The 27,129-nt window shown below is 44.8% G+C and overlaps 1 protein-coding gene across 1 annotated transcript in view; it reads left to right on the top strand.

The window, feature by feature from the left end:
* The window catches only part of LOC138548412 (vitamin D3 hydroxylase-associated protein-like), a 571,296-nt gene that overhangs the window by 353,188 nt on the left and 190,979 nt on the right, over positions 1-27,129 (top strand). Inside the window, exons 6-8 of the mRNA XM_069642275.1 lie at positions 3,524-3,564; positions 19,780-19,904; positions 23,559-23,684. Of these exons, the coding sequence (XP_069498376.1) occupies positions 3,524-3,564; positions 19,780-19,904; positions 23,559-23,684 (292 nt within the window). The remainder of the gene's footprint in view (positions 1-3,523; positions 3,565-19,779; positions 19,905-23,558; positions 23,685-27,129) is intronic.

The following is a 27,129-nucleotide window of genomic DNA, read 5'->3' on the forward strand; positions in this document are numbered from 1 at the left end:
AAACCCTTCCTTCTTGATAGAACAAAGAGTGTTTTCCTTCAAACATGAATTCACAAATGAAATGCAGGTGATCATTTCTCAAAAAGGCTACGCACTTGTTAGTACATCATACTTCGTATTCAGTAAGAAACACAGTAGTAAGGATGGTTCAACCATCACTTTCTGAAATGCAACAGTTTATCCAAACAAGGTGATGAAGTCAACATTTCTTTTCTACTACAACATTTTACTATGGACACAGTACTTTAAATGCTCTTCTTTCTGGTACACTCACCTGCCAGGGCTAATTAATTGATCCCTTTCCTAGTGTACTCGCCTGCGAGCATAAAACTCCTACTACTACAATGTGTACTCTGTGGTAAGGCTTATCTCCACACTATAACCGTAAATGAGGAGATCTGAACCACCAACAGTTTCTCTTGATAATGTTTTGACTCTTAACAGAATATGTTACATTTCTTCAAATGATATTCCACAAAAAGGTTCATTATTTTCTTGCTTATCTTTTGGATTGAGGCAATGCAAATACAGATTAGTGCTCTCCGCCTTGATCTCTTATACAAGGAGGGCCTTGCTCCTGCAACCTTTATTTTCTACCCATGAAACTTCTTGACTGCTGGCAATGCTGGTCACAATTGTCTCCCACTTGATATCTCTTTTGGGGAGGGTTGTATTCAGTTTGTCTATGGATCACTCTTTGCCTGACTTGACAATGAGGGTTACAATAATTGGTATCTCTGGTGAGGGGAGTTAAGGCCCATTTTGTCAGTGTATCAATCTTTCTGGGCTTTGATAATGCGGGTTATAAGTTTCTCTACTTGGAATCCTTCCTTATGAGAGTTGCACCCAATGTGGGTTACAGAGATCGAAATTGGGATTTGTTGACCAGGAGCAAAAAGCAGTTCTGGGTATCTAGCATAACCAGTTAGGCAGGAGCTACCTCTGGGGAACCAGGAGCTAGTGCAGAGTGTGCACCAAATCTAACTTTGCACAAGATGCAAACTAACGTTTTGTCCATTCCATGTTATCCAATATGCTCAAAATGTCATTGAAGTGTTTTCTGTATCGTCTTTTAAATACATTCCCAAACATTCATGGTTAAAATCACATAGCTAGATGTTTTGGGAACCAGGAGTCAAAAGTAGCTCCAGGTAGGTCTTTGCTTCATGTTAACCAGGCTCTCCTTGGCCATAATCAGGAGCTAAATAGCTCCCAGCGCCTGGCAATTTCTAACCCGGGGTTACAATATTCACCTATGTGGAATCCTTCCTTAGGAGAGTTGCGTCAAATTTGCTTGTGTAACAATCTTTTCTGGCTTTGATAATGCGAGCTACAATATTCCCATATGTGGAATCCCTCATTAGGAGAATTGTGCCCACTTCGCCTTAATTCAAATGTTCGGTATTCAAAATAGTTAGTATCACCTAGCGGTCTCATTCCGAACACCCCTGGGTCACCTACACCGGACCAACTCACTGGTATGCGTTGGCGTTTCCTTCGGACTCGCCAGTGTTGCTGCTGCTCTCGTCGGGACCTCTTCTGCTTCTGACAGCTCCTCTCGGTCAGCCGCCATGTGCGCTGACTTTCAATGGAGCGTCCACAGCTCTGCACACTCTCCGGTGTAACTGCAGTAGCGGAGCAGTTCACTGTGTGGCTGGCTTCAGCACCGCTTCCCGCTGCACGTCTTCTGCATGGCCACATTGTCCCGACCTCTGCCACATCTACTACATGGCGTCCTGCTACCGCTACAACGTCTCCATGCCGCTGTTGCTGCTGCTTCCTCTCTCGCACCTGGATAGCATTTACCTTTTTAAAGGTCCCGCTCATGTGTTTCACATTGGAACAACTAGACCGCTCACCACACTTCCTTTACTCTGGGCCCCTCTTCCTCATCTCAGTATTAAGGGCATTATGGAACCTGGAGTCCATATTGTTTTTGTTTTGTTTTTGATTACTAGTTAACCCAATCTTATTGAGTGTTCAGGTTTAGGGCATATTATTAAGAGTTGGTGTTTCCCCTTTACGTTTAAAACTTTGATGTAAAGCAGAATCATAACACCTAGAGGTTGTGATCTTAACTTCCTAATCCCCTAGTGTACCCTTTTCATATTTATGAAATTAGTCTTCATGCTTGGTACTTTGGGTATTTCTGGGAGAGGGAACTGTACAGTGACAACATGCTATTAGATATTTAGGCATTAGTGAAATGTCATCTTCAAAATAGGATGAATACAGCGTCTCTCCTAACAGAGTCAATATTTCCCCTTGACGGTCGTCTCTTCCCTCCTGATACCACCCCTCGGGTAGGATCCGGTAGCGGCAGCCTTCCACTGGCCACATGGGAGGAGACTTTAGGCAGGGGTTTACTGATGACTCAGTGAGGTAGCGGCTGCCTTCCCCTGGCCAAATGGGAAGAGACTTTCGGCAGGGGTTTTGTGAAGATGCCACAGGATTCATCACAAGTCATGGGCCTGTATCAAGAGTGCAGCATCCAAAGTGGGCACTTCTCCTATTGCGGGACGTCATGCAGCTTGGTGCATCCTCATTTTAGGCTTGGGACCATGCTGCTCTGCTTGCTGCCCTCTGCAAAGAAGATGGCCCAGGTGGAGCCTGAGTCCAATGGTCCTTCGTCCTTTACTGTGGTGGGCCACTTCAACTGCTCATCACACCATGAAGTCCTTGGGGACCTCCAGCATTAAAGTAATTGCAGAGGTCTTCCTTCATCTCAGCCAAGTTCATTCTCCTGCTGGTCTATTCTGTCAGGTCACTGATGGAGACCGGAATCCTGGGAACCAGCTGCCAGTCATCTCTGCACCATGACCTCTTGATCTCCAACAGCAGAACTTACAGTGAGATCAGTTGTTTGCAACAGCCCTGCCTTATCTGGGATTGTTTTGTTTTGATTAAAGTTCAAGATGCTGGATTGTTAAACTATTTTGATACCACACTTTCTGCCATTTATACTTAGGGGCATAAAGTCCTAATCTGGAGCTAGTGAGGTCTGGTTTTAGATGGTGGAACTGAGACATGGGATCCTGTCTTGGGTCCGCCTGGATGACTGTGATAGGTAGCTGCCACTACCCCTCCACCATAGAAATGTACCATATGAACTGTCCCATTGCTGTTTACTTAACCAAGATCCAATATTTCATGTATGAGAATTGTGTATACATTTGCACAGCACCACAAAAGAGTCTTCTTACTTTAAATATTGCTGAAATAAGTTTTAGGATAGGGTTCAAACTCTTTAGGGTTAGTTTTGAATAGGGGTGATGCCTTTCAGATGTTTAATCCTTATGACAAATTGTGTAAAGTATTTTCCTCCACCTGTGTTGCTACTGAAACTGTATAAATTATACATTTATAAAGTGTGGTGTGTGACCCATTTTGGACAAATAACTGTCCATGTGTATGTGTCTGTATGTATATGCTTTACCTCCTAGAACGTGTACTTCATGTATATGTGCTGTTATGTAGTAGGGATGATGTGTGAAACTATTTAGTTCTGTTTTTCATCTGACAGCACGCGTGGTGAATCCCCAAGAGAAATTGGACAGAAGACAGGTGAGGTTATCTTCGTCTCGTCAATTATTGTCTTTTCGTAAAGTGCCTAATAATTATCCCACATTATGCCTAACAGTTCTCATACTGGTCCCTGGAATAGAGTTTGTGCTCCCGAAACAGTAATGCAGATTATAAACATGGATTAAAATACAACACAGTTTAAATGGTCTAAGAATGAGCACATCTTGTATGGGATCCTGCATCATTGAATAAAAGCCTTCTTAAGGAACATGATCCATGCGTGGGATAGAGACTTCATTGAAAATCATTGGTGTTTGAAAATGCATTCTCCCCTATACAAGTGGCAGGGACCTGGGAGGTCTCTCATTGTCTTAACACTTTTATATCTTTGTATCTCATCTATCATCCCTTCTGTGTCTCTCCTTACTAGCACTCCCTTTGTCCTTTCTTCTTTAGCTCTTTCTCCTCTTTCTCTATTGCCAATATTCCTTGCTCCTTCTCTTACTGTCTTTAATCTCTCTTAGTTTTAGAATTAAGAGTATATGTCCCTTCATGGATTTCAGATTATTCAAGCATCTCAGTGAGCTCTTGCAGTGAAATGGCATCTTCTTCCAGTTCGGCCTTGATGGGATGTTCAATTATCATTGCAGCATTTACTATCAGAATAACCAGGCATTCAATGGCATCCTGAAATGCTGCAGTTCATAGATTGTAGGGGTTTCCACCACAGAATACCCTGCAGCATATACAGAATGTCTTGCTTAGGCTGACTTGGACAGCAGAAGAACTGAGGTCATGAGAACCTAAGTAGGCAGAATCATGGTTGCCTACACTGGTTTATCAAGTGCAGCCTTCAGGGTGATGTTACTCAAACACTGCGTTGGCTTTGATGTCTCCAGCTTGGATTAATAGACGACTTTTTCTGGTGCACTGTGTTTGGAAGAATTCTCATAAAAGTGCTAATTCCCTTCACCTTAGAGACCCCAGCAACGTTGCTGGATTTTTTTTTACCTGGGGAAAGTGTGACCCTTTATTCCCACCCTCTCATGTATTTTGAATGTGTTTTACTCGGAGTTTGAGTTTGAGTCATTTCTTAGTGCGCACCAGGCAGATAACTGCATTAGGGCGCAGATGTTAACTAAAGGGTTGAAACATATCGCTGTGGAAAGTCTGAAGTAACGGCGACCCTGAGGAAGTAAGATCATTTAAATAAGAAGTTTTTAAGTTCCTTTCTAAATCTTTCCAGAGTGGTGCATGAAAGGGTGCCAAGAGGCAACTGGTTCCAGAGCTTAGGCCCAAATACAGAGAATCTTCTGTCACCTTTTGAGATACATTTTGCCCTCGGGACACATACCAGAAGTTTATCTTCTGAGCGGAGGGCTCTGGTTGGGTAATAGTGTAGAAATTCTGGTGTTTAAATATCGAGGTGCAAGTTTGTGATAGCACTTGTACACCAGGCATGCCACTTTAAATTGAATACGATCTTCCACCATCAGCCAGTGCAGCATTTTCCTGGCTGTGGACGCATGATCTCTTTTGCCCAGGTGAGCTATTAGCCTAACGGCCGCATTCTGGGCCCTCTGCAATCTTAGCATTTGTTTCCTTGGGATCCCTGTCAGAAGACTATTACAGTAGTCAAGGTGGGAGTTAACCAGGGCTCCCACCACTACTGGAAGATCTTGAGGTGTTAAGAAAGGGAGCACATTTCTGAGCAGTCGCAAGGAATAATATACTGATTTTACTTTTGCCCCTGTCTGGGCTTCACTGGCCAGATTTTCTTGCCAGGTGCACCCGAGATTTTTCACTTTCCTTGAGAATGGAATGCTCACTCCCAGGATTTGCGGGTTGTAGTTTGTATCTTCCTCTCTATTTTTCTTTTCTGATCTAAACAGAATTATTTCTGTTTTGCCTGCATTCAGTTGTAATTGATTGCAAGCCATCCACTTTTTCACATCTTGCATACAACGGTCTATCATCTCAAATGCCTCCGACAGATTGTCTCTACATAAATCTGTGTGTCGTCTGCATATGAGTGAAATCGTAAGCGGTGTCTCCTCAGGATATGAAATAGTGGTCGAATATATAAATTGAAGATCAGGGGAGAGAGTGCTGACCCCTGAGGGACTCCGCACCTCAAGTGTATTAAATCTGAGAGAAATGCTCCCAGAATTACCCGCTGTGTTCTATCCTGTAAAAAGGAGTCAAAACAGTCTACCACCACTTTGTCTGCTCTTCCGATGTTTTTAATCCGTTGAAGAACAGTATTGTGGTTAATTGTATCAAGTGCCGCAGATAGGTCGAGCATCAACAATATTGAGTTGCTTCCCCTATCTGCTGCTTCCAATAGGTCATCTGGTGTTTCTTTGGTTATGGAGTTTTTAGACAAACTCCATAGGCATCATCTTTTCATGTGTGTCACACAGCACCCTCAGTGCAGTGACACAGGGAAGCCTCTTAGGCTGTCCCAAGGTTTAAATCCCTTCTCTGGGATAAACTACTGTTTCCTAGAGAAAGTAAAGTGAAATTGACTTTGCTACTCTTTTCAAATTCCTAGACCCAGCACACCCTATCTTACAATGAGCTGGAGGGGTTACCTAGTATCCCCTATGTCTAGAAACTCATGTAGCAGTGAAATGCTACCCTTTCCTCTCGAAGTGGCTGGTGGCAGTGGTTTTACAACAAATTACCATAATTTTACCCGACCACGAACACCAGTAGCATTAAATTGCGGGAGCCATGTCTTTCAAGATGGCCTCTGAGCCCCCTTTGTCTAAACAGGCCCCGGTCTTCTTTTTTCACCATTTCTTTTAGGAAAGGTCCTTCTAGAGTTTGTCTCTGTGTGCCAAACCAGGTTTGGTGCCTTTGGAACCTTCAGGACTGAAGACCGCCTTTGGCGCCCGAGTGTCTGGGGTGTGCAGGAAGTGAGGGAGGTGCCCAAAACACCCTGTGCTTAGTCTCCTAGGAGACACAAATGCACTGTGGCGTGACTGGCTGGCTGACTGTCCGGCAAGGACAGCCACCCTGCTGGGTGAGTGGCAGCTAGGCTGGAATGAATGGGAGGAAACTATATAAAAGGCGAGTCTCTTGGCTTTGAAGGCAGAGTCGACCACTGGAACGAAAGAACCAAAGACGAGCTTGAAGAGGACGGCTGCTGCAACTCCTGGACCGTTGGTTTGCCCCGTGAAGGCCTGCTGCAGGTCCAAATCGCCAAGTTCATCTCGACAGAGAAGCCCTGCCAGGACGACTTCTCCCTTTGAGTTGGTGGGACCAATCAACTCGACCCATAAGCCACCTGGATACCATTCTTGGAGCTGGTTGTATTTTTATCAGAGTGCTGCAGATTGAAGATTTGGCAGTTGCCAGCTTTGCAACCAGTCCCAGTGCATTGCAGGAGTCCTTTGATATACTCCCTCTTGTCCCTATGACTGAGGCTCAGGAACATCGAGTTGTGCAGGAACTGCCAGGAACAGAAGTCTTTTTCTTCATTGTAAGGTACTGTCAAAACCCGACAGAGAGAAGTTACTTCTCACTGCGAAAGTGCTTGAAACTTTGGCATCTTGCAGGCCTAGTCCGCTTGTGATCCAACATATGAATCTTTCTTTTACAAACTACTTCTGAGAACTTTGGCAAAGACTTTTCCGTTTCACTACCTGAACTGCTTTATCCGATACAAGACTTTAGCCCATTGACTTTGGCCTACCCTATTGCATTGAATTGGCTCCTCTGGTGAACTCAAACTATTTGCATTGTCTAAGAGGAAGTGTAATATTCATTTTATTAACCTATGCCTTTTTGCTCCTCCTTCAAAGTAGTTTAAATGCCTCAGACCCGTACCATGTAAAGTACTGTAGTATATTTTTGTGTGATATAGATTGCCTCCTTCTAGTGAATGTTTTATAACTGACTGTGAAATAAATGAATAAGTGTTTTACCAAGAATCCTTGAGTATAAGGGTCTATTTGAATACTTGTGATTCTACACCTCTGTGTAACATCATTACTGCTCACATTCCCCTCTTGAGATAAGCCTGGCCGCTCAGCAACACTACCAAAACTGTGTAGTACAGACGTATACCAAAGGTTGGGTTTGCTTACACATATAGTCCTAGTTGTGTGTAGTGGTCCCAAAGGGTACTGCATACAAACTTTGCCTAACGCACTTGCAGATGGACCCTGCCACTCCCTCAAACTGGATGCCTGAGTCTATCAGCAGGTTCTGATTAGCCGACCTTTACCTGTTGATTGAGCATCCAATAACTTTGAATATCAAAAAGAACACTGGACATAAAATAGTTCAAAATAGCTTAATCTTCTAAATGGACATTTAGGCTGCCTTGGATCGAAGAGGGGGGGGGTTCGCATGAATTAGAATAGGGCATCCAGTTAAAATCTCATGACTCATGCTTCCAATTTGGGTAATTACACATATGAAGTAGGGTTACAAGTAGGGCCACAGACCATTCAAGACTAGTCTCTTGCAAACCTTGGACAGTTGGGTCTTAATGGTGCTGTTCCTGTGCTCTACGGCACCACTGGATTGGGGGATGATGGGCATAATTTAAATGCCTGGTAAGGTTTAGAGCTCTGCAAATATATCTGACCACTTGGACAGTACAATGGGTGCTTTTGTCACTGTCAATTTCTAACAGAAAGACCAAATTGAGGAACAAAAAGCTGTGCATTTAAGGACAGTGGCAGTCAGCTTTTCAACCCACCCAGAGATCCCATCAACAATCAACAAAAAATACATGCACAACATATATCTTGGGTAACTGATTACGCCTTGACTGTTGAACCATCATTTTGGGCTAAACAGATAGAGCAAATACTATAATAACGTTGAGCTACTGTTGCAAAATAAGGTGCAAACCACTATCATACAGTTTGTTCCCAAATGAGCCACAGAGAGAGCCATCCAAGCAACATAAAATCTTGGCATTACAAGGCAGCCATCCGGACTGCACCATAGTGTTTTTTGCAACTTCCAATATGTCTGAGACCAGTATGCTTTCTCTAGCCCAGGAGTTACATCATATTATACGGCCAGGCTAGAGGGTGGTAATACGAAACTGATTCGCTGTAACACATATAATGACAGTAAAACAAAAGGTGGGTGTGCACAATAAGGAACCTTCAACACAGAGGCAAATTATATCAAATAAGTCAACACAACAGTGTACAGAGGTTATTATTTTAGAAAAAATATATATTCATATCTATCAGTTCAATTACCTACTTGTTCTTCAACAATGTGGAATGTATGAGTTACATACCAACAGAAACACATAAGCAATATATACATACAATAATATTAAAACAGCGATATGATATGGCATTCATAACGCGCCTATACCCAAGAGTTTCAAGACGCGCCGGGTCAAGGGAGGGGAAACAAAGGGAGGACAAAACAACAATCTTACTAGGCCTAGTGACATTGAGATCGCACAAGTGCAAGGGGGGTGGATGGGTAAGTGCAGTACATGGGGTCCAAGCAACAAGTAGCGCGGCCACAGGTGGCAAGTGCGAGTAATATAAGTGCAGCCAGCAAGTGTCTAATAAGTGCAGGAAGGGGACTGTAGGGTTACAGATACAGGCCACAAGTGCAAGGGATGCCAAGAGGCAGTGCGGCAGTGCAACTGGGTTAGCCGGGACCTGTACCAGTGCCAGAGTTCAGAGGGTAACCAGGTGACCAGTGCGGTATCAGACAGGAGATCATCAGGGGAGAGGAAGAGAGAAGGCAGAAGCAAAGACAAAGGTCTTGAGGTGCTTCCGGAACCGGAGAGGGTTCTGCTCAAGTTTCAGAGAGGCAGGGATGCTGTTCCAGAGGGAGGAGCCAGCCGAAGAAAGAGATCTGCCCCCAACTCCATATTCAATAAACATACATAAAAGTGTAAATAGCAGCAGCAAGACAAGATTTTCCTACAAAGTGCTATGTGCTAAACATCTATTGACAATATCCAGAAATCACGATATTCTGACCTACTGGGCCAAAAGGAGGGGTTGGCTAAATTTCCTGACCTATTGAGCCAAATGTCTACTAGAAGAGATAATTCTCTGTTGTATATTATTATTGTCTTTGAAACAAAAGAGCTCATAGAACGATGGTAAAAAGCCACCCTTCTTTCTAGTTTCAACACATCTGTAGTCCTAATGTAGACAGTGTTTTCCGCAGGACTGGCTCGCTTGATGCAGTTTTCAGAAGTGGATCCCTGGATCTAAAAAACACAATGAATTCAAGTTCACAAATTGTCCACGATCATACTACACAATACACAAGGAGCACAGGCAGACACTAAATATGAGGGTTGCCCATGCATCAACTAGGGCCTAGGCCTTTAATTATGTCTAGAGGAATAGGGTTGACTTCACTATCCTGCGTTTGGTGCTATGGTAAGTGTCATACAGAACTCACTTTATGTCGAGAACAGTGAACAAGATAATGATCTGAATCTTGAAATGTGTCAGACTGAGGAGTCATGACTTGCCCCACTGTGCACAAATGTGTTGGCGGGAGGTTAGTGTATTGTGATATTCACAAGGCTTTAGGTGTGGGGGCAATAAAAGGGGTACAGGAGTTGTTTTGGTAGTACACAGCAATATCATACATTAGTTCCTGGGAAGAATCGGGTATGGGGGCAAATGCATTCGTCCTTTGTGGCGTCTGGGGCAGTGCTGAGATAGTTGGCTATGTGAAAGCAATTAACTCATTTATCCAACTCTTCTTAGTGGCTGGAGAGGACCTCCAGTGCTTTAAGCTAAGCCAGGGGCTCCTGCATTTTAGTACCCCACCTACAATGCCTTAAATACACCTGTTGAAGGATGCCGGAACAGGAAATAGCATTGCATAATAATACACTAAAGAAGAACAAGTTACTTACCAACTGGTAACGTTCTTTCGATTGGATGTTCCTCCAACGTATTCCTCATCTTAGATGTATTCCATCTAGCTTTGCTGCTTTTCGGAAATTTTTTCGGCAGAGGGCGCCGTGCGTCAATGTCATCGAGTCGATGGTCCCACGAAGGCCTCCATCAAGGGTGACGTCATCGGGTGTATAAGTAGCACGCGTGGCGCCCGTTGGCCTCAGTTCTGTTTTTCCCCCTTTTTATCTTTGATCTTGTACTGTGTAGATTGTGCCGGTAGACCGGTATGAGCCTTGCGAGATTTGAGATGGCAATAACCCGGAAAAATCTACAGAGGGGTAGGCTGGGATGGCGATGAGGAATACTTTGGAGGAACATCCAATCGAAAGAACGTTACCAGTTGGTAAGTAACTTGTTCTTCGAGTGGATTGTGTCCTCCAACGTATTCCTCATCTTAGATAGACTCCCAAAGCAGTATGGACAATTCCTCTGGAGGAGGGGGTAGATTTTTCGATACTTTTAGATGGCTGAGTATAGTACTGCTTTTCCAAAAGTTAGCTCCCTAGACTGGGAAGCATCCAGGTTATAGAATTTTGATAAGATGTATAGCGAAGACCAAGTTGCTGCTTCGCAAATGGATCTTATTGGAACACCTCTTTGAAGGGCCGTGGAGGAGGCGATGCCTCTGGTGCAATGAGCCCTTAACCCTTCCGGAGGGTCTTTTTGAGCTAGTCTGTAGCATTCTGAAATGCAAAGCACAATCCAGCGTGAAATTGTCTGTTTTGTCACCGATTGACCCAGTTTCCTTCCTGTGTAACCTATAAACAGCTAGTTGTCCACTCTAAGTCTGGAAAGTCTAGAGATGTAAAAGCTTAAAGCTCTTTTCGGATCCAACCTGTGTTATCTTTCCTCCACCTTCGAAGGATGGGGTGGAGGATAGAATGAGGGTAAGACAATTTTCTGACTTAAATGAAAATCAGATATTACTTTCGGTAAAAATGATGGTTTTACCCTCAACACAACTCTGTCCTTATGGAACACAGTATAGGGTGGCCCAGAAGACAGTGCCTGCAATTCGCTCAATCTTCTTGCTAATGTTAGAGCAACCAAGAAGGCTGTTTTCCACGTTAGTAATCTTAATGAACACGTGTGCATAGGCTCAAAAGGAGCACACATCAAGAATTTTAGGACTAAATTTAGATCCCAGATCGGTACTTGGAATGGGTGAGGAGGAAACACATTAGTGAGTCCTTGTAAGAATTGTATTATCAAAGGAATTTTGAAGTAGGAGCATTCTTCCGATGAGCGCTTGAAAATGGAAAGCGCCGCAAGGTAACCTTTTATTGTTCCAATATCAGACCTCTATGTGCTAGGGTCAGAAGGAAAGATAATACTTCCGGAATAGAACATAGAAAAGGATCGACATTCTTTTCTCTGCACCAGTTGCAAAACCTTTTCCAACGGCAACGGTATAGAGACTTTGTTGCTGGTCTTCTTGTCGAAAGCAACACCTCCATAATGTCATCTGGAAGGTTCCAATCCAAGCCTTTCATATACCAAGCATGAAGGTTGAGCGTTTTTACCTCTGGATGGAGAACCTGACCTTCCATTTTAGAGAGAAGGTTCTCTCTCTGAGGAAGACGTACTGGAGGGCAGATGGACATGTCTAGAAGGTCCGGGTACCAGGTTCTCCTGGCCCAATCCGGGGCAATTAGGATTATGCGGTTCCAAAACCTTCTCAGCCTCCTGATGACCTGAGGAATGACGGGAATCGGAGGAAATGCGTACAATAGTGGGAAATTCCACTCCACCACGAACGCGTCCCCCAGGGCTCCTCTCGGAGGAAATTCCCTTGAGCAATACCTTTCGCATTTTCGATTGATTCCGGTTGCAAACAGGTCTACTTGAGAGGTTCCCCAAAGGGCAAAGATCTCTTGAATAACTTCCTGAGCCAGTTCCCATTCGTGGGATACCGTGCTCTGCCTGCTCAGAGCATCTGCCGTCATATTCTCTTCCACGGCTAGATGAATTGCCGTTAAAGAGATTCCCTCCTGAATCGCCCAATACCAGAGCTGCATTGCCTCTCTGCACAGGGGTAGTGACCCCACGCCTCCTCTTTTGTGTAGGTAGTGCATGGCCACTGTGTTGTCTGTCATTATCAGGACATTCTTTCCCCTGACAGATGGCAGGAAGGCCTTCAGCGCTAGTCTGATTGCCCTCAGCTCTAAAAGGTTGATATGTAGTTTGGACTCCGATGGAGACCAACGACTGCTGATTGTCAAATCGTTGGCATGAGCTCCCCACCACAGGAGTGAGGCGTCCGTCACTACTGTGATCTCCGGCCATGGTTGCCAAAAAGGTTCTCCTTTTAGGATGTTCTCTGTACATGTCCACCATAGAAGGTCTTGTCTGACCTTGTTCGGAATCTGAAGATCTGTCATTTGACCCGAGAACTGGAACCACTGAGTCTTTAGGGTCCATTGAAGGGATCTCATCCTCAAGCGTGCCTCTGGCACCAGAAAGATGCAGGATGCCATGAGGCCGAGCAACCTTAAAAAGTCGTAAGCCTGGAGATTTTGGGTATTTTGGAATTTGGAAACCATCTGAAGAATGTCTTGAGCCCTCGACTTGGGAGGCGAGCTCTTTCCCAAGGACGTGTCTACTACAGCTCCTATGTACTGAAGCTGTTGGGAAGGTGTCATCTGTGACTTCTTGAAATTGAAGGAGAAGCCCAGTTTGTGGAGGAAGTGGCAGGTGACTTTCAGATGATCCAGTGCTTGCTCGGCAGAGGGTGCTCTGATCAGATCAACCAATCGTCCAGATAGGGGTAAACATGAATCCCCCCTGTCCTGAGGTGCGCTGCCACCACCACCATTAACTTGGTGAAGACCCTCGGGGCGGAGGTCAACCCGAATGGCAGGACTCGAAACTGATAGTGTGAGTCACCAACTACAAACCTCAGGTTTTTTCTGTGTTTGAGATGAATCGGCACATGAAAAAAAGCATCCTGGAGGTCCAATGACACCAACCAGTCCTGGAGTTGAAGGGCCTGAAGGATCTGAGAATGGGTAACCATCTTGAACTTGTCCTTCCTGAGGAACTTGTTCAAGTTTCTTAAGTCCAAGATTGGTCTCAGTCCTTTTTGGGGATCAAAAAATACGGGGAGTACCAACCCTTGTTCCTCTCCGCTGCAGGCACTGGTTCTATAGCACCTTTCTCCAGCAGGGTTAGAACTTCCTGCTGTAGGAGCGGGTTTGAAAGTTTCAACGGGTGTCTCCCTGGTGGATTGCTTTGAGGTTGCTTTAGAAAAGGAAGGCAATAGCCTTGGGCTATTATTTCTAGAGCCCAAACATCTGAAGTAATGGCTCGCCATTCTTGCAGATGCTGCGACAGCCTGCCTCCTACAGGTGTTTTGTGGTGCAAGTCCTCAAAGTGGTTTTGTCGTGGATGTTGCAGCTGCTGATGGCAAAGAGGCTGCAGCTGGAGCTGGCTTAGCATGTTTTCCTCGTCCACCACGAGTGACCTTTCTTTGGCCCCTTTGACTGGCCATTCCTCTCGTCTTCCCGTATGAGGTGTAATAACGATAGGATCGTCCCCTCCATGATCACCCTTGTGCACAAAAAGGCTTAGGTTGCCTAATAACAGCTCCTAAAGATTTTGCTGCTGCTTTTGAGGTCTGCAACCTCTCAAGGCTCTCGTCAGCCTTGTTGCTAAAAAGGTGAGACCCGTCAAAAGGCATGTTCAGGAGGCGGTTCTGTACGTCCAGTGCAAAACCCGACATCCGTAACCACGCAAACCTGCGCATTACCGTGCTAGTGCCCATGGACCTGCTTACACTATCCGCAGTGTCCAATCCAGATTGAAGGGATTCCTGCATGGCCTCCTTTCCATCTCTAACGATGGCTAGGAAACCTTCCCTTTCTTCCCCTTCTGGAATGTGCTCCGCCGCCACTGAGATGCACTCCCATAGAGTGTATGAAAATGTTGCCAAGGCACATGTGGAGTTGGAAGATTTTAATGCCATGCTCCTGGCTGAAAATACCTTCCGTGCCCAACTATCCACACGCTTATCGTCCCTGTCTGGAGGGATAGACGGGTACGCAAGTTTGTTGGAAGCTGTGGCTGCGTGTATGGCCAAACCCTCAGGAGTTGGATGTTTTGACAGATAGCCGGGGTCGCTACTGGCTGGGCGGTATTTTGGTGCGAGGGATTTATTTACCGGAGGAATAGAATCTGGAGTTTCCCAATTCTTGGACACCCTGTTTTGTAAGGCTACATGAAAAGGTAGTACTGGGTCTTCAGTGGGACCACGGTCCAATATGTCTGTTAAATCATCCTGGACGAATTGCGCTGGTGGTCTAGCCCATCCCAAGTAATCTACCAGCTTGGTCATTAACTGACCGTAAGATGGACTGGCATGCTCTCCTGGTTCTGGTCTACCGAAGTCATTCTCAGGAGAGGTGTCAATGCCACTTGCATTGTGTAAAGACTCCACCAAATCCTTCATTCTGCTTTCCTCTGAGATCAAGCATTCTGGGACATTTGGGTTGCCATAATCCAATCCAAAAGGTACATTTTCCTCATCTGATCTCTCCTGTTCCTCAAAAATTGAGGTCAAGGATTTGAAAAACTGCTTCCTAGGGAGAGGCTTGAAAACCTTCTCTGGGAGAGGAGGAGGAAGAGATGTAGTACCAGGCTCTGAAGGAATTACATGTTTTTTTAACTTTTTCCTTCTCTTTTTCTAGCTGCCCTGGCTTGGTTGGAGCCTTTGGCGCCGAGGGTTTCGGCATCGACGTCGATAAAGGTGTTGACGGCATCAATGACATAGTGGTCGTCGACAGGGTCTGCTTCGAGGGCGTCGAGGCGGCCTTCAACGGTTTTCTCTTCGAGGTGTGATAGATCTCGGACAGCGTCGGTGACCTTGAGCGGTCGACACGACTCGAGCGTTTATCGCTCAGCGTCTTGGAAGTTTCCCTATCCTTCCTTTTACGATCACCCGGGCTCGAGGGCGCACGAGTGTCGGAGCGATGATGCTCCCAGCCGGCTTCCGAAGAAGGCGCGGACCGAGGCTTCGCCTTCTCAAACACCTCCATCATTTTGACCCTGAATGCTTCCCACTCTTCGGTAGACAAATGTTTTGTGGGGCATTTCATTTTCGGAGACTCGTCTGACGACGAGGTGGAGGGAGACCTATGGCGTCATTTCTTTGACTTTTTCGATGAAGACGACGAGCGATGAGAATCGCTTTGGGATCTAGATCGATGCCTTTCGCGTCGAGGAGATTTTTCCCCATGGGGTCTCGACTCGACGCTAGAGGCTTTTCGATCCTTCCGAACTACCTGTAGCTTTCCTCTCCTTTCTCGCAAGGCCTTCCCCGTCATCGCCTGATACTTCGAACAGGCCTCCATGTCATGGCCTTCCCCGAGACACCACAAACACTCGCTGTGCGGGTCCGTGATCGACATTTTTGAGCCGCATGACTTGCATTTCTTAAAACCCGATCTCAGGGTCGTGGTCGGCATCGATGACGAGGACATAATTACTTCTCGTTATATTATATTTCTTGACAGAACTCGAGGCGCGCCGAAGGTCCGAAGCAAGGTAAATGCGGAAAAACAGAACTGAGGCCATTGACTCTACGACATCGACGCGCGGCGCACTCTGCCGAAAAAAATTCCGAAGAGCAGCAAAGCTGGATGGAATACATCTAAGATGAGGAATACGTTGGAGGACACAATCCACTCGAAGTGTTCTGATTTGGCTGGTGGGCAAATACAAACTGCGATTAGTAGTCAATGCTGGAATGACGTGCAGTGAAGAGTCTAGGTAGACCTGGCTACCATTTCATGGTGGAAGCACTAGAGATTCCCCTAGCACTTTTCAGCCCAGGCTTTTGGGCCCGGAGACCAGAGAAAAGAGGCTTCTCCGAACCAAGGACGAAACGCTGACAGTCATCAAACCAAAGACGAGAACCAGATGACCCAAGTTGGCAGCACAAGGAGACAGGGCCGAGGGCACTTTAATCCCCAGGACTGCAAGTGACTGAACAGATCATTCACTCTGGGAAGGGATACTGGATTAAAATTAAGTAACTAAAAAGACTTGAACTGTTGACCTACAGTTTTGGACATCCTGGTATTGCTAAAGTTCAATAACTTTTTGTTAATTTGGTGCAGCCCTGTAAATAGTCCATAAACCTACCCTTGAATAAATGTATCTTTGTGCCAGCCTTGTGGTCATCCTACTCTGCGTTGTGACAATCAGCACACCCACCAATGATAAGGGAGCACAGTGGTGCCCAGTTGTAGCCATTGAAATTGTGATCAGTAGGTTCCATATACCTCAGCCACCGGGCTGTACTTCACACATGCACACCATGCCCATAGAAAGTGCAGGCATTTGTGGATATGACCCTTCAGAGTTAAGAGCATGAAACTGGAATATTTGCGCTGCAACCCAACTCAATCACATTGGTGTCTGATGTTCACCCGCTGAGTATTTATTTTCCTCTGTATTGGTAGTTGATGAGGAACCTTTTCATGAGCGTTTCCTGCACTGAAGCTTCTTCAAAACCAGGCAGCACAGGGTTTAAATAATGGTAAAACTACAGTCAATTAAATATTATTATTATTTATAATTCTTTTTAAATGTTTCATTAGCATTTGTGAGAAAACAGATAGCACAACCCTCCCAACTAGAGACTGCACAAACATACAATGAAAGCACTACCCGGTCAAACCCACACAAGACTTATATGGCTTCCCACCCCCCCCAGCCACCCAACAAAACCCAAATCACCACATTAGCCCATCCCAGGAGCATAAGCGCACCCCCACTACAGTGCAGTGTTATCAAGTCCTGTGCCCTGATATAGTCTGCATAGTCCAAAGACTTCCGATGGTGATAGAGACTGCACATCTCTAGAAGCATAGAGCTCTGATCAGACATGCTCCAACTGTGCCATTAAGGCTGGACCCATCCCAGCCTCCTCCGTAGGCTGCCTACATCCCATCAGCGCATCTCATAGCCGTGACTAATCAGCATTGATGGTCCAGTCAATGAACCTTCAAGTATCCAGGCACTATGCGACAATACAGCAAAACCCCCATTGCCCTGGTGGTAGCATAGTGGCTACCCAGAGGCCAACAGTGCCATTGAGCCGGACCATGTGATCCCCTCCCGGAGCCCTCGCACTCCCCCTCCAATTCCCTCTGCACCCCTCCAAAGCCTATCACCAGGGTAATGACATTGACTAAAAGGTGCGCTTACAGAGAGTGCGCCTCAGGCGGCGGGAACATTTCCAGCACCAACTCATCCCAAGGCTCAACATCGGCACTCCCTTCCTTCATCCCACTATGCACTGCCCTATTCCAGACAGCAGTCTCAGCAAAAGCCCATCTCTTCAGGTGTACCCCCCAAGACTGCAGTCTGGGGCCCTCGGCCTGTTTCCACGCCATTCCGATCCTTCGCTTAGCCAGTACACAAATAAGGTCTTTCATGCGTGTGATGTTTTCTGTGTGCTTCCTCCCATTTGGGTATAGGCCCAACAGAAAGGCTGTTGCTGGCCAGGCATACATCTGTATCCCATAGCTGCTTTGTCCATCACCCCCTGCCAAAATCTGCCTATGACCATGCAGGTCCAAAACATGAGAAAGAAATCTGCAACCTTATGCTTGCATCTCAGGGACTGCAGTGTCCCCCCTCCCAAATATAGAAATCCTGTGAAGGTTCATATAGGCCCTGTGGGTAATATACAGCTGGGTAAGCTTGAATCTGGAGTTCCTAGAAATCCTTATGGTGTACCCCAGTGCACGTGCCATTTCAGAGTCTGCCTAAATCTGCCTCCCATTGTGTGCGTACTACCGAAGTCGTCTCCACATGCCTGTTCAGAAGTCAGTCATACAATCGAGATACCGTGTGGCCTCCTTCAGCTACATCATGCATGGACTCCAGTGTTCTGTCCTCCTCCATTCCCATCGGAATGTCTGGCCAACGGGCTTCAATATTCCTCACCAGACTCTGATACATCAAAAATTGTCCTGCATTTATGCCTAAGCATTACCACATGCTTGCAAAATCCATCAGTCTCTCCTCTTCCAGGCGGTCTCCCAGTATTTCCTAATTCTAGTCGCAGGCTCCGACCCTTTCTCAGCGATCTCCACAAGCAAAATATTGGGGAAGGAAGGGTTCCGGGTGCCCAACATCTTCCAGACTCTTCTCTAAAGAGTCCTCCCTAACTGAAAGAGCACGGGCTCGGGCGAGAGACCAGTATCTGTGACCCACAGTACCTCCTACAAGAAACCCCATCCGAAGAGACGGCTGCAGTAGCATCGTATCTAGTGTAGTCTCATCTTCTAGCCAGCTCCCCATGAGCTGCAGCTGGCCTACCGGGTAATATAGTTAAAAGTAGGGCAGTCGTATTCCTCCCCTATCAAAATCCACCTGCAGGGTTCCACGCAGATTCCTGTTTCTCTTACCCCCACACAGGAAGATCCTAACCACCGAGTGCTCTTTGATGAAAAACCACCCAGGAATAACATAGGGTATGTTGGCGAAATGATATAACAAACAAGGCCTGCCCATCACCGACAGGGTCAATCTCTGCCAGAACAACGTAGATAGGAGGGCACCGTCCCACTCTCTCTGTGTGTAATGTTCATGGGAGGACACCACGTCCAGCTGGCCATCAACCCCCGGATACCGAAAGGTCTCCAGGTGCCATCCCAATCCCAGATCTGGCAACTGCGTGCAGTGTCAGCCCACATGTTCTGCCAATGGAAACAAGCATGACTTCTCGCGCCTTATCCGACTGCTCGAAAAGGTATCTGACATCAAGAAGGTGTGGTAAATTCTCTTCAGTTGAATGGATGCAGAGGAGTAATATATTATTCCTATGGTACTTATTGAGCATGGACCTAGGTTCAGGATGCAACATAATGATTTAAAAGTCATAGGGTAAGCACACAGCAAAGATCGGAAGCAGATTGCAAGGGATCAATATAAAGGACCGTGGAGGACCCTAATGGGATGGGGGAGGGCGGGCAATGTGGTCGAGAAGGATCTACAAGCAAACAGGGGAGCAGATCACTCAATCTCTCTTTAGGTCGGGAATGGAGGTGATGTGGACCTAGCATTTAATGCGGAGCCAATTCTAGAAAAGGAGGGTCTTGTGCTCCTTCCTAAAGATGCAAACCATTTTAGACACTTTGCTAAAAAGGCCAAGTTAGAATTGGGTGGGTTGTTTGCTTGCAGCCTGGGATATAGAACAGGTCTTCCAAGAACCAGATACCCCAGATTTTTTGACGACCCAGTTCAAGCGCTCTCATGGCCTCTTTCTTACCTGTATGCGTTACACAAAAGATGAGAGCAGTAACCTTTATCTCATTTCTCTTAGTTAAAGCAGTGTTTGGACCTTTGGCGAGGGACGTGGACAGCCTGGTACTGTGCATGAGAGCGCTACTGTGTGACACCATGTTCCGACTGGATCCAACTGTTCCACCCATTCCCTTCAATGAAGAGGTAAATACATGGTCAGATTAGAATACATTCATGTCTTTATGCTTGTAGTTGACTGTATTAACACAAAGTTCCCTACTCTCAAAGTTAATTTAAGATGCTACAACGCCCACCTTTGTTGCTATACCCATAATAACAGAAAACAGTTGTATAATGCTTAAACTAGACAAAACAGTAATTACCAAACAAAAAGCAAAACACAATAAATAAATACACAGCCGGACGGGTGATAGAGGCTATAAAATTCATTAGGTTACCATTAACCTTTTTTTTTGCTTGCGCCAGATACATGTGTCGGCTGTTTAGGTCTTCACATCAGGGAACAAGGAGGAGGAGTCACACATTGATGTGGGCAATCGGGGCATTGTAGCTTCACATTTCTCTGTGTGGCTTGAGTTATTGTAAAGGAAGATCAACCACTGGAATGTTGTCTTATGTGAATGTGGTGCTATCCCCCACTTTAGCCAATAGTATAAGACTGGGGTCTGCAACCTTGTGCTATCCAGATGTTTAAACTACGACTCCCATTACCCCTAGCCAGCATAGTCGAGGGCATGGGATAATGGGAAGTGTAGCACAAAACATCCACATAGCCTAAATTGCCGTGCGGGAAATAGTGTTTCTCTACACTGAAGCCTGTTTCAACTTCTCAGGTGACCATAGCTTGCCACAGTGTCTGCAACCTGTGGGCCCCTGGCACCTGAACAGGCATCCCTAACAGAAATGATCAGTCGCTCGTGCCCTTCAATACCCTTTAATGTTGGTGTACCACATTGGTCCACTTGCATTTATGAATGTCAGTGCTACATGTCCTTAAGCATCCAGCCAGCTTCTCTTTATTGTATGTAATCTGCGTCATTGCAAGAGGCAGCCCATTCATTAACCACCAGTGGGGTAAATCATATCTTGTGCACGCCCTATCACCCTTTGTCAACATGCGGAAAAGCACACAAACGGCTCTGATGTAATTGAAGGAGTAGGAACAGCTGGGCCCTCCCTACTCAGCTGAGGTGGCCTCAGGCATTTCAAAACGTACCACATCTTCACACTGCCTTGCAAGTTACCTAGCACACCATTGCTATTATATTCCTATGTATGTATCTCTAATTGCTGAGCAGTTTGGCTTCACTCCTGCAGCAAACCCCATGTTAATAAATCCATTCAAATCCCAGCGCTCTATTTCTACTGAAACAAGCACTTCTGCATTTTAAGCTTATCGTATACCACTGCCTCTGCAGCTTTTTTCACAGCTGTTGAAAAACCAGTCTGCCATTACAAGGGCACTCCCATGCATATTTTAAAAAAAAATAACTAATCACCAATGGAACCTTACAGGACGCCATCAGACATATACAAATATCTTCACAGTTCAAATGTGGTAATTGCTCCCTGCCATTTACACCTGGCGGCCAGCTTATTCAATGGATTCCTATGAAATCCGCTGGCTTTTTTGCTGGTGCAAAATACCCTGCTGGCAAAAAACATGTACTTTTTTGGAGGAGGTGAAGGTGTAAAGAGTGGCGTAAACGGGTACATTCTGTTCTCTCTTCCAAAAATAACAAAAAATGCCTGCCGCATAAAAAAAGGTGTTGCCTGTCGTTTGCACCTTTTTATGCTCTGGGGTTTTGTAAAATGACTCCCAGTGTGTCCCAAACACCATTGAACAGTGAAGAAGCTACCCTGTCAAAACAAGGGCATTCTGCTATTCATTTAAAGACCACAGGAAATATACAAAAGGAAGCATGGCTTTAAAAAGTCTTACTTAAGCTCCCAAAATATTGCAGTATAATTGAAACAATTGCAATAATTTAGAACCAAGGTGCAGTCTTGCATTACATTGAAAACGCTTTCTAGAAAGCTGTTAGTCACATTTATCGCCTTCCCAGCTCTGCCACCAACCAGCCAAGAGTTCGGGATCCTCTGTAATGCCCTGTGAAAAGGGTGGGTCTGGACAAAGGGTTGATTCAAGCCTTACATTAATCGAATGACTTCGAGCAGCCAGTCCTGCCTTTCTCTATTTGGAGGCCTAGCCTCTTTTGCATGTATAAGCATCTCATTAGCTCTTCTTGATGACTGTGCTGTTCCTAGAATGCAAATTAAAACACTGCATCTTTTTTAAAGGAATATTTCTGGTTAATGTAAAGCTGCAGAACAATGAAATGACATTTCTGGTTGTAAACAAGGAATGTTAGCAATAGAAACAAAGCCACAATTTATAATTTAGCACACACTATGTATTTTGAATAAGTGATTGTCAACTCGCGCTGTATTACAAGGGCAGGCCACAACCCACAAGAGGGTCTTTCCTTTACCATGCGTGCAAATTGGCAACACCCTAGCACTTGCATAGTTTGTAAGTATTGTTGTTCACTGTTCTTATATGAATTCTATGACGTTCATGACACTTTGGATAGACTTCAACTGCAGTTGAGTCCCACTGCGCCACATATCCTGTTAATTTGTTTGCACTATTGTAAGATGGCCCACTCTACTTGTTCTCCAGGTGTTTTATTTATTTATTATAATTGCATATTAGTTCAGAAACTGAACTTTTACAATCATAATTTTAAACAAATTTTACAAATACGTAACACAATTTATCACATCCGTCCGTTTCCAATTTCATGACTACAAAACGTTTATCAAAATATAAAAAGAAAATATATGTTCCATTTAAAATAATATGACATCACATCAGGAAAAGAAGGGGAAATCAAATCATTTTCAGATCAACCCACGTCTCATTTAATAAGCCCAATATATACATGGCGCTGCTATCAACTCCTATCACAATCATCACAGCCCTAGTCCATGTCTATTATCCGGTTTGCACTTGCTGCCTCTGGCCTATCCAAGGCATTTTTTAAATTGTTATCCTATTTCTGACAGTCTGTTCTGCTGCAAGTGTTTTTCATATGTTTCCAAGGTTTTTCATGAAAAACATGCTTGTATGTACTTTCGAACATCCTGTCTTTCCCGCCTACAGCTTTACATAATTAAAAACGTTTTTTCTGCTGCAAAATGTTTAAAAATCATTATCTATACAAAAGTGCTGTTTGTGTCCCCATAGGACTATTAATCAGACATATGCGAAAACCTATCGTGGCTTCCATTGGACACATTATCTAATTGCTGTGCCCCATTGGGCTTGTGGTTATCACAATGAAACGGTACTAGCCGACTGACCATAGGTGCAAAGAAGTGTCCTGCAAAGTCCCAAATGTTGGCCTGACACACCAGACTAGCCCCAACAAGCCTAGAATTGATACTTCTATATCTAAGTTACCTAGAGAAAGATCACTATATTCATCCGCTTCATTGATGATTTACATAAGGATGCGATTAAGCAGCCAAGGTTCTCCTTTTTGCTATAGAACTACAATGATCCACGCTTTTTCTCTGAATGTCTTTTTGCACAAAACACTTTGCAATTAAGAGTCGGTGTACGAGGATGCAAATTACCACTAGATCCCTTGATTTAAATACCTTGGTAGTGTCTGGAAACTAACAGTGTCACCTGACATGAACACAGTGAGCACCCTGATAGGGATTGAGTTCTCCAGATAAGCCAACACGCAGGCGCTTTACAGCCAATTTCTGTTGCCACCCCCCCCGCACCATATTCGATGGTCCTGATGATCTTTCTTCTGATTACAGGTGTACTCTAGTACCAGGCCGCTGCGTGTGGGGTATTTTGAGACTGATGGATACACGATGCCATCTCCTTCCATGAGGCGTGCAGTGCTGGATATGAAGCAGCTGCTGGAGAAGGCTGGACACACGGTACCTGCATGAACTGACACTGTTATTTTTCTGAATTTCAGGGCTCTTATAGAGAGCTACATTACAGGGCATATATACTCATATAGCCGCAGAAAGGAACTTAGACCAATAAAGAAATGTGCTCCTTGGAGAGACTATGTCACTGCTATGCCCATTACAGTATTAATACTCTGAGGACATCACTTGGTAATATCAATTAGTGTCAGAATTTCAAACCTTCTTTCTCCAATGAAAATTTAAATGCTGAAAACCGATGCCTTCCTGAGCATTTCCCATAAATGTTCTGTAATTATATTAGCATATTATTGAATAAAAATAATAAATTATGTACAGCCCCTTGATACATAATAAACAATACAATAATAGGAAATTACAATGTAGTTACCAGATTATGAAAGAGAAAGTATTGTTTGAGACATAAACTGAGAGTAAAGAGAGAAGATACAGATCTGATGGAAAAAGGCAGCTGGTTCCAGTGCCAAGGTGTCAGAAGCGAGAAAGAAAGATGGGGGATAAAGGGGTTTAGGAACTGCAAGAAGGAAGTGAGATTGGGATCAAAGAGAATGTGTTGGTATACTGAAAGATGCAAGAGAAGAAAAAAATCCAGTCCCGTGTCACACATTCACAAGTATATGTAGTAGACATTATGGATATTACTTTCCTTTTATGTTACACATCTTTAACTTATGTTTGGGGTTTCTCAGAAACCCAGACCCCAGGGAACCCCTCTCACATACCTAATATAGAAAATGATTTCACCGGAACAATATCATTTGGTGAACTGGGAAATCTAGGATTTGAGCCCAGGTGTCCTCATGTCCAAGTTTATAAATTGGCAGAAGACTACATCTCACCCTATCCCATTCCCTCCTATCTAGTTTTAGACCAATATAAAAATGTAAGGAGGTGGGGAAGCTAGCATTCAATGGTAAAGTTGAGCCATAGCTGAACCAGGTAGTCTGGCACCATTCCAAGAGCCAAGCAAGAGATAACCTGGTAAAACATCAGTACCTGGCTTCCTGCCTGCCCAGCCCATAACACAAAACCCATAACGGGTACCCTGGTACCCTGTCTAACCCCTCCCGCTCCCTCACAACATACAGCCCTCACATGGCATCCTGCACCACCACCATTATGCAATATATATATATATAGGGCTAATAGTAGAATTTATTGAGTAACACTATAGATTATTACTCCATATGGGTGAGATTTTGCCTGAGAATAGCTAAGAAAATTGAGACATAGCTGATGCTGAGGATCACATAATGTGTAAAGTGTGGAAAGTGGGGATTTCAGGCCTCGCTTCCTGGTTCCAGGGTTTTCAATTATGCAGCCGGGGAGACTTCATCTTCTCCTATTCAGTCTTCGGTATTAGCACCAACAAAATTGCAAATGTGTTATTGTTACTGTTCAATAAGTCTGGCTTTCAAAGCAAAGCACCAAGTCACATAATAAACCAACCTGACAAAATGTAAGAACTCTTAATTGAAACATATGTTCATAAAACAACAAGTATACATCACTTTGTCAGAAAAAGAACAAGTTACTTACCAACTTTCGATTGGATGTTCCTTCCACGTATTCCTCATCTTAGATATATTCACCAGCTTGCTGCGTCTTCAGAAAAAAATTTCGCCAGAAGGCGCTGTGCTCGAGGCCGCTTAGCTTGGTCCCTCGAAGGCCGCCGTCGAGCGTCAACGTCATCCGTCGTATAAAGGGCTTGAGCCGTGCCCGTTGGATTCAGTTCTGTTTTTTCAATGTTAATGGTCGCATCAATTGTATTATGTGCCGGCAGATGTCAGGCTCTTAAGGAAGTACAAGTGCAAAAAGGTAAAAACTGTACAGAGGGGTAGGCTGGGAGGGTCAATGAGGAATACGTGGGAGGAACATCCAGTCGAAAGAACGTTACAGTTGGTAACTTGTTCTTCGAATGGATTGTGTCCTCCCACGTATTCCTCATCTTAGATAGACTCCCACAGCTGTATTAATTTGGAGGAGGGGGTACCAGAGTTTTTACTTATGTATCGAATGAAGGACGGCTTTTGCACAAAGTCCCCCTTGGTAAGAAGTGGTGTCTAAACAATAATGTTTTACAAAGGTGTGCATACATGACCAAGTGGCCGCAGCACAAATGTCCTGCACTGGTACACCCCTCTGAAGAGCCGTGGAAGTTGCTATGCCCCTGCTTGAATGAGCCCTTAAACCATCTGGAGGCTCTTTCCCTGCCAATCTGTAACATTCAGATATTGCCAGAATGATCCATATGGATAAGGTTTGCTTGGACACACAAAGGCCCAATTTGTGTCCAGTGTAACCGACAAATAACTGATCAGTTTGTCTAAATCTTTCCAGTCTAAAGATGTAGAAGCTGAGAGCCCTTTTAGGGTCTAGTCTATGGAATCTTTCCTCCTCTTTACTAGCGTGCAGAGGAGGATAAAAGGCAGGTAAAGTGATCTTCTGTGACAGATGGAAATCTGAAACTATTTTGGGTAGGAAAAAAGGCTTGACCTTTAAAATAACTTTATCCTTGTGCAAAATCGTGTGAGGAGGCTTACAAGAGAGCGCCTTCAACGCACTCACCCTGCGGGCTGAAGTTAAAGCCACTAGTAAAACAGTTTTCAAAGTTAGGAGCCTTAAAGGACAAGAATGTAAAGGCTCAAAAGGGGCACACATAAGAAACTTTAAAACTAAATTTAAATCCCAAATGGGAACTTGGAAAGGTGTAGGAGGGAACACATTTGTTAACCCTTTAAGAAATTGAATAACTAAGGGCATTTTAAAACATGACATTTCTTCTGAGGAGCGCTTGAAGATAGATAGCGCTGCCAAATATCCTTTAAAAGTTCCAACTTGGAGCCCAGAGTTGGCTAAATGCAATAGAAAAGAAAGCACCATGGGAGTGGTACATTGAAAAGGATACACATTCTTATCCCTGCACCAGTTATTGAATTTCTTCCAATGACACCGGTATAAGGATTTTGTTGCTGGCCTTCTGGCCGAAAGCAAAATCTCCATAACGTCATCCGGGAGGTCGCAATCCTTAAATCTCAACCTCTCAGAAGCCAAGCGTGAAGGTTGAGTGTCTTGACCTCTGGATGGAGAACCCGACCTTCCTCTTGCGAGAGAAGATCCTCTCTTTGTGGCAGACGCTTTGGAGGGCAGATGGACATGTCCAGAAGGTCCGGGTACCAGGTCCTCCTGGCCCAGTCGGAGGAAATTAGGATCATGGTTTTCCTGAACTTTCTCAACCTCCTGATTACATGAGGAATCACAGGGACTGGAGGAAATGTGTAAAGGAGTGGAAATACCCAGTCCACTACGAACGCGTCCCCTAGAGCTCCACTTGGGGGAAATTCCCTTGAGCAATACAGTTCGCACTTCCGGTTGGCCCTGGTCGCGAACAGATCCACTTGAGGGGTTCCCCAAAGGGCAAAGATCTCTT

The sequence above is a fragment of the Ambystoma mexicanum genome, chromosome 1q, assembly GCF_040938575.1.
Source record: "Ambystoma mexicanum isolate Mex_15411 chromosome 1q, UKY_AmexF1_1, whole genome shotgun sequence".
Taxonomy (NCBI): domain Eukaryota; kingdom Metazoa; phylum Chordata; class Amphibia; order Caudata; family Ambystomatidae; genus Ambystoma; species Ambystoma mexicanum.